We start from the raw sequence: 17,227 nt of genomic DNA on the forward strand, positions 1-17,227 counted from the left end.
AGCGAAAAGAAATTGTATTTTCCCCAAATTCTCCTTTCGACAGCATAACAAATCTGCATTTTCCCCTCCAAATGTGATTTACGCTTTTATTTTGAAGACAAAATTGCTCAACTTCCGGTATCCAGGGTTCCCACACCTTCTTAAACATCAAATTCAAGAACTTTTCAAGGACTTTCCAGGCCCAATTCCCTCAAATGTAAGGACCCAACACGGCATAGTTTGAGACACGGATCAAGGTTAATTACTGTTACAACACTGAGAATTGTTATAATGAGAACTAGCAGGCTTTACAGAAGCTCACAGACAACAATTAAAAAGAGAGAGAGGCTTGAATGTGTGAACACTTCTCAACAACTTCTCTAAATTCAAGCACTTTCAATGACCCATGTCTATTTATGTCTATTTTCAAAAACTTTCAAGGCCTTGATTTTTTTTTTTTCAAATTCACACACTTTCAAGGATTTCAAGGACCCGTGGGGACCTTGGGTATCATTCTGGTAGCTTGACACAGCCAAGACCACAATCGGCCAATCAAGGAGCGTTTTTCAGAATATGACGGACTTGTCTTTGTAAGGCGACTTCTAATTGGTCAAACCTTGATAAGTTAATTACGGCGCATGTAAATTAATGGCATTGTTTGTATAAATATCTTAGATAACTAGGATAAAGTCTATCAGTAATATGCCAGCTGCTTTCATATAAGCAATCATTTTGTAAAGGTAGTTCTATTTCTTTTTCAAAGGAGGGATATCACTACTCATAAACATAAATCATAAATGTGGTGGTCAAAGCTGAATGGGTGATCAATGTGAATGCTGAACTTGCATGATCCCCATGAGAAACTTGACACTCCTACAGACACACAGAATTGTACAACTGCTTTGACCAGAGCATTTATAATGGTAGGTGTTGTAATCTCCCCCTGCTTCATGGATAGTCAGTCAGGCTTGAGAATAACATATTAACCTAAGAGAACCTCATAAAAGCCTTACTGTTATCCTTGCTTTGTTAAGTATAAAACATTGCCCTCTAGTGAAGTAAAGTGGTATTACTGCCTACCCATAATGCCAGTCCATAATGAAAACAACTCATTTTGTCAGTGTGTGATAAGTGTATTGGCTTCTGTTCAATACAAAAAAGTTAATTTCCAACATTTGTACATTCAAATGATAAGAACAGAGTGAAGCTTCGACAGTGTTAAGTGAACATCAATCGACAAAATAAAACCTTTAAGACATGACACCTCCTACACACCAGGCATTAAGATCCCAATGGAGACAGGGGGATTCGTCTAGTTAGGGCTGTAAACCATAAAACATAATAAAACATGGAAGACATTTTAAGCGTGATACAACACTGTAAAGTACAGAGTTGAGTGTGAAGGAAAACAGTAAAACCACATTTCCTCTAAACCCCTCTGGAATGCAGGCTGACACTAAAAAAAGGAAATGACAAATTCCCTTCCAAACCATGTGTTTTTTTAAGACTTGACAATCCAAATCTGGGGAAAGGACTGAAAATCACACTGTATACAGTAAACGCACAGCTGTCTCCTTGGTAATGAAGTTCACTGGAAGAACAGTGAAACGGATTAAAGTAAAGCTTCAGCTTCATATTCAAAATATGAAGCGTGCACACAGGAACGTTTTGAAGTCACGACAAGTGTCAGGCAGGTGAAACGCTATCAGCTGCATAACAAAACAAGAAAGATCCAAAAAGTACATATTCATGAATGATAACATATTTTTTCACTGGTGCATTTATTTTGGAAGACCGAGCTTTGAATGAACAAGACTCTACTGTAAATAAAGACTACAATATGATCAGCCATCACTAAAACTAACATGTCCAGTGAGGTTTAAGTTCCTAAATGTAGAATTTGAGTTTGTTTAGCATTTGTTTATGGTAATTATACTAGGGAATCACAATTAATTTGACAATGATATATCGATGTTTAAAAATGCTACATGTTTAAGGTAAAGATAAAAATAATAATCCATGTGTTTAGTTGTACTCAATATGATCCAGATGCAAAGTTTTTGGCAATGCATCAATTTAGAAGCCGCTAATTCACTGCTGTTGCAGCTCATTCACTTGAAATCTGACCTCACATTAAGAACACAAGAACGTGCAATAAATAAAGTTAAAGAAGCAGATATTTATATTGTTCACTAGTAACTGATTTGTTTACTTGTAAATAATAAATAAAGCAATAACAAGTGGATATTTTGTCAGAAGGCCGTTATAATCCTAAATTACTCGATAATTTATAAGTCCTTACTGGTTTGTGATTCTGAAACCATGCTGTAAGGAGACAAAGTATTAATTGTATTTGTCTATAAGGAAACAGTAAGGTGATGTTAATTGAGTAAAATTGTCAGTAATACTTAAGTACTTAACTTTTAAGTAGATCTGTAACTGCATCTTAACAATAATTAATTTAGGATAATGACACAAAAATTTACAGTATTCAAGTTCTATGTATTTACAGTGAAATTAACCGCTTATGAAAGTGTAATTTAGATGAATGCTGTGTGCACTTTTCACAAACTCTTCACAGAAAAGGACAATGTGTTGCTAGTCTCTGGCTTTTAGCGGGAAGCTGAAGCATTTGCTGTATATCTGCTACCAAAATCTCCAAGTATCATCACATGGAAACATTGTCCTGGAATGTTACACACAGAATTGGAATGGAGTTTAAAGAGAAAAGTGTAGTTTCTGTCAATGCATTTTCCTTTCTTGACCTATTTGTGACGTCATCGCCCGACGACGTGGGAAGCTAGTTTCAAAGATATGTAAATTAAGGCAGATCAATCCACTTGCTTTGTAACATTCAGACTCCATTGTAACTTCAAATACAGATCCATTTTGCTCCAGTGTTACACAATACAAACACAATAAATAATATACTGCTTCAAAATGCATTTAAACGGAACTGTCACGTGTCAGTTCTTGATCCAGGGGTTTAAGGGCATCATGTCTAACTCATTAAGAAATAATGAGGAATGAATGCAGTGTAATTAATAAATGAATTCGTTTTGATTTAGATTTGAAATCCCACTCCTGCTGCAGAAGCATCCGGTCCATTTCCTTCGTACGATTTGTCGAGATCGTTCTTTCTCTTCCTTTTTTCTCCCTGTCCTCACGTCCTCTGTTCTTCACAAAGTACCCTGTGAGGAACTTAAATAAATTAAATACATGTGACGTGACTTCTTTCTTTGTTTTTCTCTGTCAGTGGTCCTTATTTCTCGAAAGCACTTTTTTAACAAGGCCGTTTCTGAAATGTGCTTTGTAGGCACATTTCACTTGACTTTCTCTTGCTTTGTGGCAAGTTCTGTCTTTCTCTCCATTCGCTTATTTTTCCTTCTTCCTTCCTTCATTTCTTCTCGATATTAATGTTCGTTGTTCTCGAAAAAGCGCTTTGCAGCAAACCTGTTTCTTAAAAGTGCTTTCACAACAAATGCCTTAACTTCTTCTTTCTCTTTCTCTGTGGCAACTACTTCTTCTTTCTGCCAGCTCTCTCTCTCTCTCTCTCTCTCTCTCCCTCTCTCTCTCTCAGCTGGGGCAGAAGGAGCAGTGGATCCCCCCCGTCAGGTCGGTGATGGCCCCCTGTCTGACCAGGCCCCGCAGCAGCTGGGTCTCTCGGTCCACGTCGTGCATCTTCTGCTGCAGCATGGCGGCCATGGGCTGCCGGTCGTAGTAGTGCAGCGGCGCGCCCTGCTGGGACAGGTTGTACCCGAAGCCGGCCAGGCTGACCTCGTCGCACAGCAGGCTGGCTAAGGTCAGCGCGGAGACGCCCAGGGTAGGGACGTTCTGGAGAGAGAAGCAGTATTACTATTATTACTATTACTGACTTTCTATTAAAAGGAATACACCAAGTTTTGCCCATTAGTGATAAGCACATAGACACTAAAATCATCCCTGGGAGATCATTTGCCCCAGTACTTCTAACACTATGTTGAGTGACAGTAGGCTCCATGCTTTTCAGACTGGCAATACACAATTTGTCCATAGACGGCGAGCTTGACACACCTTTGTCTGTAAGTAGGGTTAGTACTTGAAGTAAATAGCCATGACAACACAGAGCTCACTGTGCTGAATGCACCGTTTCCAATACATAGGCTTTATCTGGAAGCTCAGGAAGATTTTTTTAAAATGTTTTTGAATATGATCTGATCCTGACTTGGCAATGTACAGACCAGCAGACCAGCAGCATTGCACCCCATCCGAAACTTTTTGCTCCTAATTTGCATGTATTTATTATGGTATATGTAAACGGGAACTTGACACTTTTTGATCGGAGACGTGTGGAACTGCTCAACACTCAGATAGACAGTTGAGAGCGCGATGGAAAGATTGCCATATTGCCGCAGTAATAATCTTAAATGATATGCGGCTAAGTCTGGTAGTTTTGTGTAGGACATTGATAAAATCTATGCAAAATATGATACAAAAATAACTTCCTGTTTTGAACTACCAGGGACTATTTTTTGCTGTTTCCCTAAGAAGTGAAAGATGAATACATGGCTGCTCACTTGAAATGGTCCCAAAAATACACTCTGGAGAATAAACATGGTATAATTCACTATTTAATATGAGTCACTATGGATTCATTTACTTTTATGTGCTCAATGCTCACTGTTTAGTCACTGTTTTGGGAAGTTGTGGTTTAAGTATTACCTCGGTTATAATAACAGACTATTATTTATTGTCTGGTTTGGGAGGTGTGTATTACCTGGTCCCAGCCCCATAGTCGTGGTTTGGGCGGAGGGTACTTCAGTAGGTCCATTGCGGTCTCTTTGATGACTTGCAGGTTTAGAAGTCTGAACTTCTGGGGCTCGAGGGGGATTCCATCTGGAACCTTCTGCCAGAAGAACAGCCGGTCCCACAGCGGCTGCAACACAAAATACTGTTGTTTATATCTAGAATCTTAGTGAACTTTTTTCATAGAGGAATAGCCATTTGATGGACAGTTAGATTTGCAGAACACACACTTAAGACCAGTTTGTTTTGGGGAACACACATTTGACAACCAGTTGGATTTGCGGAACACACACTATCCGAGTTATTAGTGATTCGCTTCTACAGTACACAACCAAAACAGATACATAATTGGTGGGGGGGGGTCAGAAAAAAATAGTAATTTAAAACAAATTTCCTGCATTTCTACACCACCTAACCTCTTGGATTAAGTCAAGAAACAGGAAACCTGTATAATGTTAACCAAAAATGTAAAATTATGTTATATTACTAGATTTCAGCATTGAGGTGCTTACATTCATGATTTTGCATAGGCATACTAACCTAAAAACCTATTATTGGGAATCGTGAGAAAGTTTCAGAGCGACAGACACAGAGCGTCCCCGTAACCATAGTAACTCACTCTCACTCCTGCCTGCGTGCGCACGGCGCGAGAGGAGAGGGAGAGACGCAGAAGAGCCGCTGACTGAGATTACTCTGAGCACCATGCATGGGAATAAATTACAATATAATAGATTTGTGTATATTTCTCGCTATTCAGATGGTCTGAATAACTCGCTGCTGCACGGTGCTGCTCTGTCTCGTCTCGTGCGCTGTCAGTGTCTCTTTTCACTGCGACGTCAGTTATGAATTTGTTTTTCACTGCATAAGAAAATGGACTTGTGGTGTGAGAGCGTGTGAAAAATGTCAATTGCGTGAGTCTCACGGTCAATGCGTGAGAGTTGGCAGCCCTGTGAACTCGCTTGACATTATTATGTATGAAACTGCCAATCAGATTTATTTATTTATTAATCGAAGGTGCCGGAACGCCGTTCCGGATCGTTCCGGCCCACTTTAACCCCTGCACACACACACACACACCTCCACTCACCACAGCGTGTTTGCTGATCATAGCAGAGATCCAGCTGATGTCCACGGCTTTATAAACCACGGCGACAAACAGAGTGTGTGTGTCTGTGTCGGCCCAGCGGAGCGGCGTGCCCTCCGGGTAACTCATCCTGATGCTGGTCCGGTTCCCGACGTCCACGCTGAACTCTCCCAGAGGACCGCTGTTCAACCTGGGGGGAGAGAGAGAGAGAGGGAGTGAGAGAGAGAGAGAAAGAGAGAGAGAGAGAGAGAGAGAGGGAGGGGGGGGGGGGGGGGGAGAGAGAGAGGATTTTTTAAAAATGATTTTTAATGCAATTTTAATGCAAGTAAATGCAAATTCAAAACTCTGACACATGGGCATATACAGACATGGCAAAGAAAAAGTAGATTCAGATAATATTATATCATAGTATCACAGTATCATATTTCAAGCAGTTATTTTGCCTGTTATCAATATAGAGAGCCGGGGAAAATGCCTGAATACCAGTGGCGAGCTAATATTGGTTTGCTACGGAGGTGTGTGTGTGTGCAAATAAAAAGTGCAAATGTTCCACCAAAGTGAAATGTGTGTGTTTCCGACCTGATAATGGTGTCAAAGCGGTCGATCAGCGGGCCCAGCTCCAGGCCTCTCAGAATGCCTCCGTTTCCCATGACCACACAGCGCCGACATTTGTCCGGCTGGGGGGCGGAGCCGGAGTCCGGCAGCTTAAAGGAGAGAGAGAGAGAGAGAGAGAGAGAGAGAGAGAGAGAGAGAGAGAGAGAGAGAAAAGGAAAGTGGTGTAATAGAGAGACAGATCTGGGGCCTCCGAACTTAAATACCGTATATCATTATGAAATCCGAGATATTAGTAGTAGTAGTAGCAGTATTCACCAGCTTCAGCAGGTCCTCTAGTTTGTGCCTGAGGCCTCCGAAGCCAAAGGGGGGCGGAAACAGGAAGAGGTCGTCAGGAAGGTGCGTGTCCCTCCACAGGAAAGGCTGGGCAACTTGACTAGAAGCGGGAAGTCTGGCCGACAAGCTCCGCCTGGCGCTGCCGGGACGACACTGACCCTCCAGGACGCTGTGCACGTACGCACGGACATGCTGGGAAAGTAAAACAAGAGGTTATGAGAACAGCAGGTAAGCTACTAGGCTGTGATGTTATATTATAATATGACTGGTAGAGCATCAGTTCCATAACAGTGGACTTTCTAGTGAGAACATGGGGAAATCCACGCAAAAACCTTCAAAGTGTGTTTTCACTGACTTTCTGTACAAAAACACAGCATTCAATGGCATTTACAGTCCAAAATATGTCTTGTTATCATCTCAATCTCAGCATATAATTATTTTATGGCTCCAATTTATTTAATTTATTAAAAATTACAAAAGCACATTTTGAAATGAGCCCACTCTAGAATAGGTCACCGTCCTTCAGAAATCCTCAAACCTCCAACAAATGTAATTTTTTGGGAATTGAAATAACTGGATGATTTTTCCATTGGCATCCATGAATTTTTTGACATTTTACAATGTATTGCCAATTACTTTGGATTGGTTTACCCTTACTTTGGCCCACGGCACGACATTCGTTCTATACATGGAATACCTTCATAAATCAATAAAGCATTTAAAGCTGCAGTTGGCAAGATTTTTATGTAAAAAATAAAAACAGCCGTCTTATCAGCCTAAATCACAAAGTGGGGCTGCAACAGAGAAGAGCGTCTCATTCCCAGTAACTGACAGGTAGAGATTCACCTTATTTGCTCAAATCAAGTTGTGGTGTGGTGGTAAATACGAAACACTGGCAGGAAATTTTCACCACATAGTCAACAAATCAAAACTTGTGTATGAGCGACCATTACAGGACGGTTGTCACAGGGCGGCTGTCACAGGGCTGCAGCTGGAGGACGTGGTTTTCAAATACAAACTGTTTAAATAGCAGCAGCCTTTGGTTTGCAGTTTACTGATATCACCTTACAGGATTTCTGGTTATTGAAGTTCAAACAGTTTTCAGACTCAGTTATATCTTGCTGCCATTTGGAGCAGCCAACATGCAATGATGCCTACTGCAGCTTTAACCCATTAATGAACCCATTTAACCCATTTATTTATTTTTTTCTACACACATGATCTGGGCTCTGACAATATAGATTCACACACACAATGTGGTAGAGACGTTAAGTTGGGGTGAAAAATGGAAATTTAAAATAGAATTTTTTATTGATTTTGGAATTCCCATAGGAATAGAATAGAATAACATTGTACCAAGATAAAGCAACAGATAATTGTTTTTCTTTTGTAATCTATATTGTCAGAGCCCAGATCATGTGTGTAGAAAAAATTATGAAGATGCTTTATGGTTGCTTAATCTTTGTGATTTTTTGCATTTCTAAATCAAATCAACTTTGTCTACCAATAAAAAGCATTAAGAATATGTGAAATAAAAAAAAATGATTTTGGTATGTATAGCCACATGTCTTGACAGTTGTCTCTGCAAAGTTTGCTTTTACCTCTAACAGAAAAAAATCTGTGGAGCATTTCCTTAAATTTAGTAGTTAGTCATTAATGGGTTAAACTGCAAATACATGACAATGACTGTAATAATTCAAAAGGATATTATTTTTATCCATTTAGCTGGTGTTCCCATCCGGAGCAAATCCTCGCTGCCTGCTGACATCTTTAGCAAATTTGCACAGATTTGTAGTGAACTGTGTATCATTTACTTTCTAAATGATTCCTGGTCCACTGTTCATTTCCATGAGCAGGCAGACAGGATGTCTGATGAAGTGAATACATACAGTGTGTGTGGCTGCCAATTCAAATCAGCTCATTTGGGTTTTTCCAGTGCATTTCTATCCTAATAGCATTTCTATTCAAAGCACCAATCCTGAATGGTTAGTTGACAGTTGACACTTAGATGGATTATACTCCAATCCACTCAGTTTTACTGCTCTACATTACAATGCTCTGTTCTGCTACTGTAACCTGCTTTACTTTTACTCTAGTCTGTTTCCGTTTCCTCCATTCTAGTCTCATGTTCTGGGTCAAAATAGGGGGTGTACTCTATTCTACTCTATTCTACTCTACCTTGTTCTCCTCTCAACACTGATATCTTTCGATGTGCAGCAAACACGGCAGCCCAGAGACTTATTTGAACAGCTTATTCTATTCTCTTGTCACCTTCTGATGTGCAGGGTCGACGTGCCAGTCCAGAGGTTTGCTCGTCTCCGTCTCAAACAGCGGCAGAGAGACCAGCGCCAAACACACCAAGCCGAACACCACGACAGGTACCAGCACACGCCTGGAGAGACACACGCAGAGAAATTTTTTTTTCTATTAGAGGGAGAAACAATATTACTTTTATGACACAGTACAAGAAAAAATACAGCAACACAGGGATCAACACATGCTGGGAGAGACGGAAGACAAAGAGAGGTAGATGGTAATAAAACAGAGGGTGAAATCGTCAGAACAGACCCTAACCCTGATTTATGAAGCTTTCATACATAAGACATAAATATGATATTGCATATGACAATGTCAAAGGTATATGCAGGTTTCAGAAAGCCAAATTTAAAGCTTTCCAACATCTTTTTAATGCTACCTGGAATTGGATTTCAGACCAATTTAACAACCAAAAATAAAGAAACAAAAAGCCGACTGAACATGGCTAATGAAAGTTCTGAAACTATAAATGAGCAGTATAAGAAAAATGACAACAGTAAATTAATTTTGTTAAACTGTGTTGGACGTATTGCAACCTGGTCCTGTATTAATGCAAGACTGGACATCCATGTGGATCAAACTTAAACTCGACTAGTTCACCTGCTTTCTACTTCAGTGGTAAGATTAAAATGAAGGAGTCCACTGTTTCAGTCTGTTATGGAGATCAAGATTAGACTTATCAACCGCAGCAAGTGAGACTAGCCGGGGAAACAGTTCATGAACTATGAAACCAAATATTAAACATTAAACCCATTGCGTTGCCCTAACAATTCTCCTCCTTCCTTGACATTATCAAGGATGCTTTTCTGTACATCAGGAAACAGTTGCTGGTGCAGAAAACACAGAGCTCTGCAGAGGTAAATTTTACACTAACCCAAGATAATTAAACCCACATTGACGCAACATTCAGATATCTATAGCAGCTCAACAGATGCAAACGAGAGCTTGCAGCTGACAGGAAATACAGTGACATCAAAATAAATTCTCCTTTCCAACCACTAAAACCTTCCATGTGAATTTTTAACAGCCAGCCAGGTATCTAAAAAATTCGACTTCAACTCGTATCGCAAACACGGCCACGTCGCTCTATTCTTTTACTCCGTTCTACAGTTCAAACAATGATGGAAGTCTCCTCTGCTGATGGGAAAACCTGAAAACCTGTTTTCTCTCCGAGCAGAACCCTGGGGCCTGCAGGCCGTGCATCGGTGGCACAGCTACCGCCCACAGTAGTTTCACACACACACACACACACACGACGGGGGAATTCAGCAGTGGTGGTTTCAAGTTAGAACATAGAGGTTTATAGTACCGTAACATTTTAGAGACACACGTGAACAACGTTCAAGAGATAGGAGGGTGGGGGAAATGAGATGCCGATGTTTAAGATTTGTTCAGTTTAAATGAAACAAATGATATTTCTCTGACATGCAACTTCAACTGTACACCAGGGATTCTTCAACACATTTCCCTCTAGCCTCTTTAGATATGGAATTTGTAGTATCTACTGTACCATCCTATCTGCCTAGTTAGAAACCAGCCAAGCTACATGCCGGAGTGTGTGTGAGCGAGTGTGTTTAACCACCCAGGACCGAGGTCATTCAACTTAACAATGATTACATCAACAAAAATTCCTGCTATGTACAATATGCACACATTCTGCTGATAAAATGTGTGTGTTTCGATCGCCTGCTTAAAACGGTCATCAGCAGCGTTAATGGACTGTAATAAAATCTGCCCGACCACAATCAAATATCATCCGTCCTCCTTTGTTTTTTTTGTTCAGTTGCCGCTGTTGGAAATGCGGCACCAGCGTTCACACGTGCGGCGGTGATGGAAGGTTCCCTGGAAGTTTACGACCACATCATTTGCAAAAGAAAACCGATTCCCACAAACATGTGGCGACGCTGCTGCAGTGTCTAACGTCCTGCTGTTGTGAACGCTGTTAGGAAAAAGCTCGATTGTGTCTATTGGGAAGAGTGTTAATCTGTTCCCTTCAATTCAGCAAACTGCACAACAGCATTTTAGCTTTTGTCATGTAACCTTCCATTCTGACAACTATTTCTATTATGGTTATTATCATACATACAGTGACTTCAGAAAGTGTTCAACCACCTTGACTTTTTCCACATTTTGTAGTGTTACGGTTTGAACAAAATCCTTAAGAACCTGCTTCAGAGTGCCAATGACTGGAAGCTGGGGTGACGATTTATGTTCTAACAATGACTAATAAACAGAACGGGAACAGGCTAATCAACACTGGATTGGCTTTGGAACAGGAAGTCTTTGACAGGCCCAAGCCCAGACTTGAATCCCAGACTTGAACATAGCAGTTCACAGATGCTCTCTATCCAACTTGACCAATTCTTGAGCAAATCTGCAAATCATAATGGAGGAAAATTCCAAAAACCAGATGTGCCAAGCTGATGTGGATGTATCCAAGAGGACCCGAGGCTGTAATTGCTGCCAAAGGGAGTTTAATATGTCCAATAATATTTTATATATTTCAATAAATCGTACTTTCACTTTGTCATTCAGGGTAGAGGAATCGACATTTAAATCCATTATGAATTCAGGCTGCAGCACCACAAAATGCAAAGTCAAGGGGGGTAAAATACTCTCTGAAAGCACTGCATTATTATTATTATACATTTTTATTTCAAAACTATGTTGCTTTTGCCAGATAACACCTCACATTATCCAATGCGAGCTATTTATAGCAGAGACGTTTAGAAACGAGACGGCGCAGCTGCGAGTCATTTCCTGTATCTGTGTCACGTGGGTTTCGCCACTGCCCCGCCCCTTTAGGAGACTAGCGGCAGGTCCTGAGTCTATTCACTCCAATGGGAGAAGTGAACATGAGCACAGATTATGACCGATTCTTTCGCCCCATAGTCACCGAAGTAAATATTGGACCCATTTTTCACAAGCCACATATCTTCCGAACATTCTGACACTAAAATGGCATTTTTCAGACAGACAAATCAGGAGAAAATGAACTTTGTTCGAGACCTGTCTCTGTCTCAGCAACACACTCTCGCGAGATCTGGCAAGATCATCATATATCCCGTCGGTCTGGTTTCACTGCAGTCAGAGACGGTTTAGAAACATTTCATGCAATAAAATAACATTGCCAAAACAATATTGAATGTGTGCTTCCGTTTTTTCTATACATATTTCAGATTAACGTATTTCCCACACACGTTATCTTGTTCAAAACCAAACGTTACTAGTCTAGCGTTAACGTTAGCCAAACTGTGTTAAAATTTTAAGCTAATGTCAACTAACGTTCGCGAACGCCACACAACGTTCACAACACTTCCAAACGAGGTGGGGGGATGGGGGGAGAGGCGACCACGCCCACTTAGGAGACAGGAAGTGTATAGAGAGCCTAAGTCCCTCCCCTTCCGGTGGACCACCATGTCGGAAAAAATATGTACGGTAGTCAACGGCGAGAGACAAATAATTGTTTGATCCCGTTTGAATTGTGCCATGAATTACACATATGATGTTTTGTCAATTTAAAAGATAATTTTGCAAGTCAAGAAAGTCGCAGTTTGTCGTAAAACTGTTGAAGTTATAGACTGTGAAAATACGCAATTAGAAAGACTACACACCCAAAAGTCACGTAAGTGACATCATAACTTTCTCTCTCCACAAGCTACCCAGAGCCGCTGAAGCTAAGTCCCTCTCAGATAGCAGGAGTATTATACACAACCTGGAAGGTAGACAGTAAGAATGGATTTAAACTGGTTTAGGATAGTTTTACTACAGTGGGGGCTAACGTTAACGCGATGCCTGTGTGTTTCGTATGTTTCATTCCATGTTGGTGTTGGTGACGTATATTGTGTGAGACGAGAGATGTAGTTCACTGAGCGGTTTCACACAAAACTAAACGTTACTGTACTGTTTTACGACAAACTGCGACTTTCGTGACTTGCAAAATTATCTTTTAAATTGACAAAACATCATATGTATAATTCGTGGCACAATTCAAACGGGATCAAACAATTATTTGTCTCTCGCCGTTGACTACCGTACATATTTTTTCCGAAATAAGGGCCCATGGGGGACAGCGGAAGGGGAGGAACTTAGGCTCTCTATACCATTTCATACCATTGGCGCAGCTTGTAATGCGTCATCTTGTGTGTATAGAGCATCTTTGTTTATAGTCCCATGGAGCATTTCTATGACTTCTTTGTGTACCAAGAACGCTTTGTCCTCCAGCCACTGGGAACAGACCACTGATAGCTGGAAGCTAATGGGTGTATTTATGCTGTCTGAAAAAAAAAAAAAAAAACTAGCTGCTATGAGAGTTCAAGATCAGGGTTTCTTACATGCCGAGTCAAAGTGGGTCACAGCCTGGCTAGGTCTGTGTTTTCTACATTTTTCTTCTCCAACATGAATCTATTGAGGGAAGTTGGCTTTTCAACCACACCCGGTGTTCCACAAGTTCCCCTCCTTCACCACCAGGAAATATAAGCTATAAAGGAGACAATGATAGGAAGTCTAGCTCTGTTTGATCCTGTAGTGGAAACCAGTCTAGCTCTGTTTGGTCTTGTAGTGGAAGCCAGTCACCCAGGCTAGTGAAAGCATGTGATGGGACATCAGGCTGATAATCCGACTCTCTGACAGCCACACTCACACACACATTATTTATTCATTTTTAAAGAGTTACACTATTGTCCTCCAAGCTGTCCTCTAACCACATCCACTCTGTTACTGAAAGAGAGGAGAATTTGAGAAGGGCACAGAAGCCCCGACAAAACTATCCAAATAATCACAGAAGCAATTAGCAACTTTTCTAAACAGAGTGAGGTAGAAAAGAATAGAGTTTGGAGGGATAGGATAACAACAGAACAAAATAATCCTTAAAAGAACAAAATAAAAAGAGGGTTAAATAATTCAGAGTAGTTTTTGTTGTTTGTGTGTGTGTTGCCTAAAACAGCTACACTCGACCCACAAAAAGAGGTTGGCAGGTACAAATCTGATATCCGATGTTAATTTTCAGGGAAATGCAACTTGATATGTAGGTGAAGAATTCTGGACAACACACGGAAATCTTGTTTTGGAAGGCTGTGTGAAACATCCTTCCCTATGATAAAAAAAAAAAACACACTGCAGCATCTTGCAATTTGGAAGTAATAATAGTTGATGCTGGCTGCGATTTTGAATTTTTCTTTTTTCAGTTTGTGTGCAGCCCTCATATACAGTTTATTGATAAAAAAGCCAATATCAGCCCTATATATTGGTTTAACCCTAATTTAGATAGTAGTTTAAAGGAAGAAATAAAGGAGAATAAAACAAAGAGTGTGTGTCTGCATCACTTTTGTGATGTTAAAGGATAATACTGCTGTCTTTTTTTAAGTTTGGTCTGTGTTGTCACATCCATGTTTTTCCATTGGGGTTTCTTTGTTGGCTGGGACAGCAGTTCATTTCAAGCAAGGTTTGACACCGTAAAGTTAAGAGTAAATAAAAATTTAAAAAAAAAAAAAATAATCTAATTACATATTGAGGGCTTGGAGCCAAAGGGGCGTAAGTACGTTATAGTAGATTTTACAGGAGAGCCAAAACAAATTTTGATCAAACTTGGATCAGCTGCCGTTACCACATACTAAGCACAATATTTTAACTTTTTGTGTTATCAGATTGAGCATTACTATAAAAACAATACTGCCACATTTAAGTTGAATTATATTTGTTAACTTTTTTAAAAATGGCAAAAGAGTGAAATACGCCTTTTTGGCACAACTATTGTCCCAATACAGCCATGCAGAATATGGGCCTATGTAAGTAAACAATTGTAAAAAACATTCATTTTAATACAAATCTAGCAATTACACTTACAATCAACACTGAAATATAAAACAAGATCAGAATGAATATCTTTATCTTGAAATAATGCTCAGCAACTTTCACCAAGGCCTTTAAAATTGTAGGCTACATGGAACATATCAAATTGATTGATACATTTTTTCTGTTAAAAACTTTTAATAAACCTTTTTAATAAACCTCTATAGACATAAGAAACTACTTTTGATTCTAAACTACTACTTTTTTTTCTCTTTTGCTGGTATAATACATTTTTGTATGTGACACATTCAAAGACCTGTAAAACTCCTCATAACACTGAGGGATAACTTCAGCTACCAGCAGTCTTACTATCAGAGCTCATCTTGACCAGTTCACACTCCTAACATTATAAAATAACATTTTGAATCTATAGGCCTAAGTATTTAATGGGAATATTAACATATTTACATTCATCTAATATTGACCTAGAATATTAATTAGGATATGAATAGGATACTAAAAACGATGTGATCATGCTGCCATGCTAGCATTACTTACGTCAGCATGCATTTTGAGTTGACCTAAGTGCTGTTAGAATCCTCTACCCACAATGCTTGTTCAGTGTCAAAAGTGGGGTTTTGCTTGGTGTCAAAAGGGCAAACAAAACCCTACTTTTACTGTTACGGCTTTCAGTTTTTGTTTAATTAAAACTTATGGGTCATGATTTCAGTTGTGTCCTTTTGGCACTGAAAAGATCTCACTGAGACCTTTCAATTGATATATAATACTCATATTCGCCCAAAATCGCACTTATGCCCCTTTGGCTCCAAGCCCTCGATATGTGAAATGCAAACTAGACCCTAACCCTAACCCTCTAAAATGACACCAGTGTTCTCCTTTAAGACATTGAGCAGAGAAGAAAGGGTCAGCTCTGTCCACATTGCCACCATGGCAACACAGTAAATCAGCAGCAGAAAAAGCAGAGAATAACAGGAGTCTTTGTTCTCTGTCCTGAACATCACCTGTGTGATCCGCAGCGTTTAGGCAGCCTCATACTGGCCTCATTCACACGGGACGATGGGAATCCTCCTTGTGTCTCTGTAGTAGCCGGAAGCACTCTGGCTCTCAGGATCCCTGTCCTGGACACACACACACTGTCCCGTTAATATTTAGTTATAGTCAGTATGGGAGCTAATGATCAGCCAAGGTAACGGACAATGCATGGTGGGATGGATTTAGAGTAGAAGGCATACATTTGGTTCCATTTTTCATATAATATTGACCACAGCAGCCATTCAATGCTGTGAATGGCTCTACATTTTGGGATACTATAAAGCACAATAATCTCAAATGACACATATATTCGGTGAAAATATCGGTATGTCGCAGTAGTCAGTGAGGTTTCGCATAATGGGACAATCTTCGTGATTTGTTTGTCGGCAAAAGCACATGCGTGTTAGAACATTTCTTACCACATTCTTGATCAGATCATATCATTAGTGTATTCTGGTTCAACAGGTGCACATAAATCATCCACTAAACCATTACTCAATTCAAAATTAGTATCCAACGATGTGGGAAAATAGGGCAAGCATTTCTATAAGGTTGCATTTTATTGAAAGAAGTGCTGCTTGGCATATCTGATATATGCCTAATTGAAGAGTAGCCTATAATGATTCGTATAAGTTCATTAATTATGTTATACTAGGTACATGCCTTGGACGACGAGCAGGGCAACATTAAATTGCCATCTTTCTGAATGGAGTTTGGCCCTCGATATAAAAGGAACGTCAAGCACTGGGGCTAGTCGGTTATTAATCTCGGACGGGATAATTTAACTATCCCTGACAATTATGGGATGGAAACACAGACTTTTGTTTGTAACAAACCAGAGTAAGAATAGTAAACTAGAATACAGTTTAGCTAACAGTTACATTTTGCGCCATATCACTTGCAGAGTCTCGAAACGTTACCGTTAGCCGTCTTATTGTATTTATCCCAATGCTAACGGTCAGGACAGCGGACAGCAAGCTATGTAAACCACAACATTTTCTCTTATTTTGCACTCAATACAATACTCTAAACAGTCATTTTTTCTTCAGAGTAACTGATATCAAGCGACTTACCCTTTCATAGGTGTACATGCTACGCCATGATCCAGCGGCAGATTAACGATACACGTTTCATCGGACTAAATATTTTATCTCAGCTTCATTTTTCAGCCTCCTTTCGGTTGACCAGCCAATCAGCTGCAGCAAAACTCACCACCGCATCCGCGCTCTCCCTTCACAATAAAAGCCCTTAACACTCTCTTGGCATCTTTCCATAGTGTTTTGCAAAACAAATCCTGCTGTTTTGCCTACTCGTCCTCTCAAGACAGATAAC

The 17,227-nt window shown here is 40.0% G+C and overlaps 1 protein-coding gene across 1 annotated transcript; it reads right to left on the reverse strand.

Moving 5' to 3' along the window:
- Positions 1-1,023: 1,023 nt before the first annotated feature.
- On the reverse strand, positions 1,024-17,063 carry st3gal5 (ST3 beta-galactoside alpha-2,3-sialyltransferase 5). The gene is made up of 8 exons (XM_071914219.2): positions 16,969-17,063; positions 15,865-15,981; positions 9,008-9,128; positions 6,719-6,928; positions 6,428-6,552; positions 5,852-6,038; positions 4,736-4,894; positions 1,024-3,813 (listed from the first exon to the last, which is right to left on the reverse strand). Exons 1-8 carry the CDS (start codon positions 16,974-16,976, stop codon positions 3,556-3,558), a joined length of 1,185 nt encoding a protein of 394 aa, XP_071770320.2. The 5' UTR covers positions 16,977-17,063; the 3' UTR covers positions 1,024-3,555.
- Positions 17,064-17,227: the final 164 nt, after the last annotated feature.

This window comes from Centroberyx gerrardi, chromosome 16 (genome assembly GCF_048128805.1).
Source record: "Centroberyx gerrardi isolate f3 chromosome 16, fCenGer3.hap1.cur.20231027, whole genome shotgun sequence".
Lineage (NCBI taxonomy): Eukaryota > Metazoa > Chordata > Actinopteri > Beryciformes > Berycidae > Centroberyx > Centroberyx gerrardi.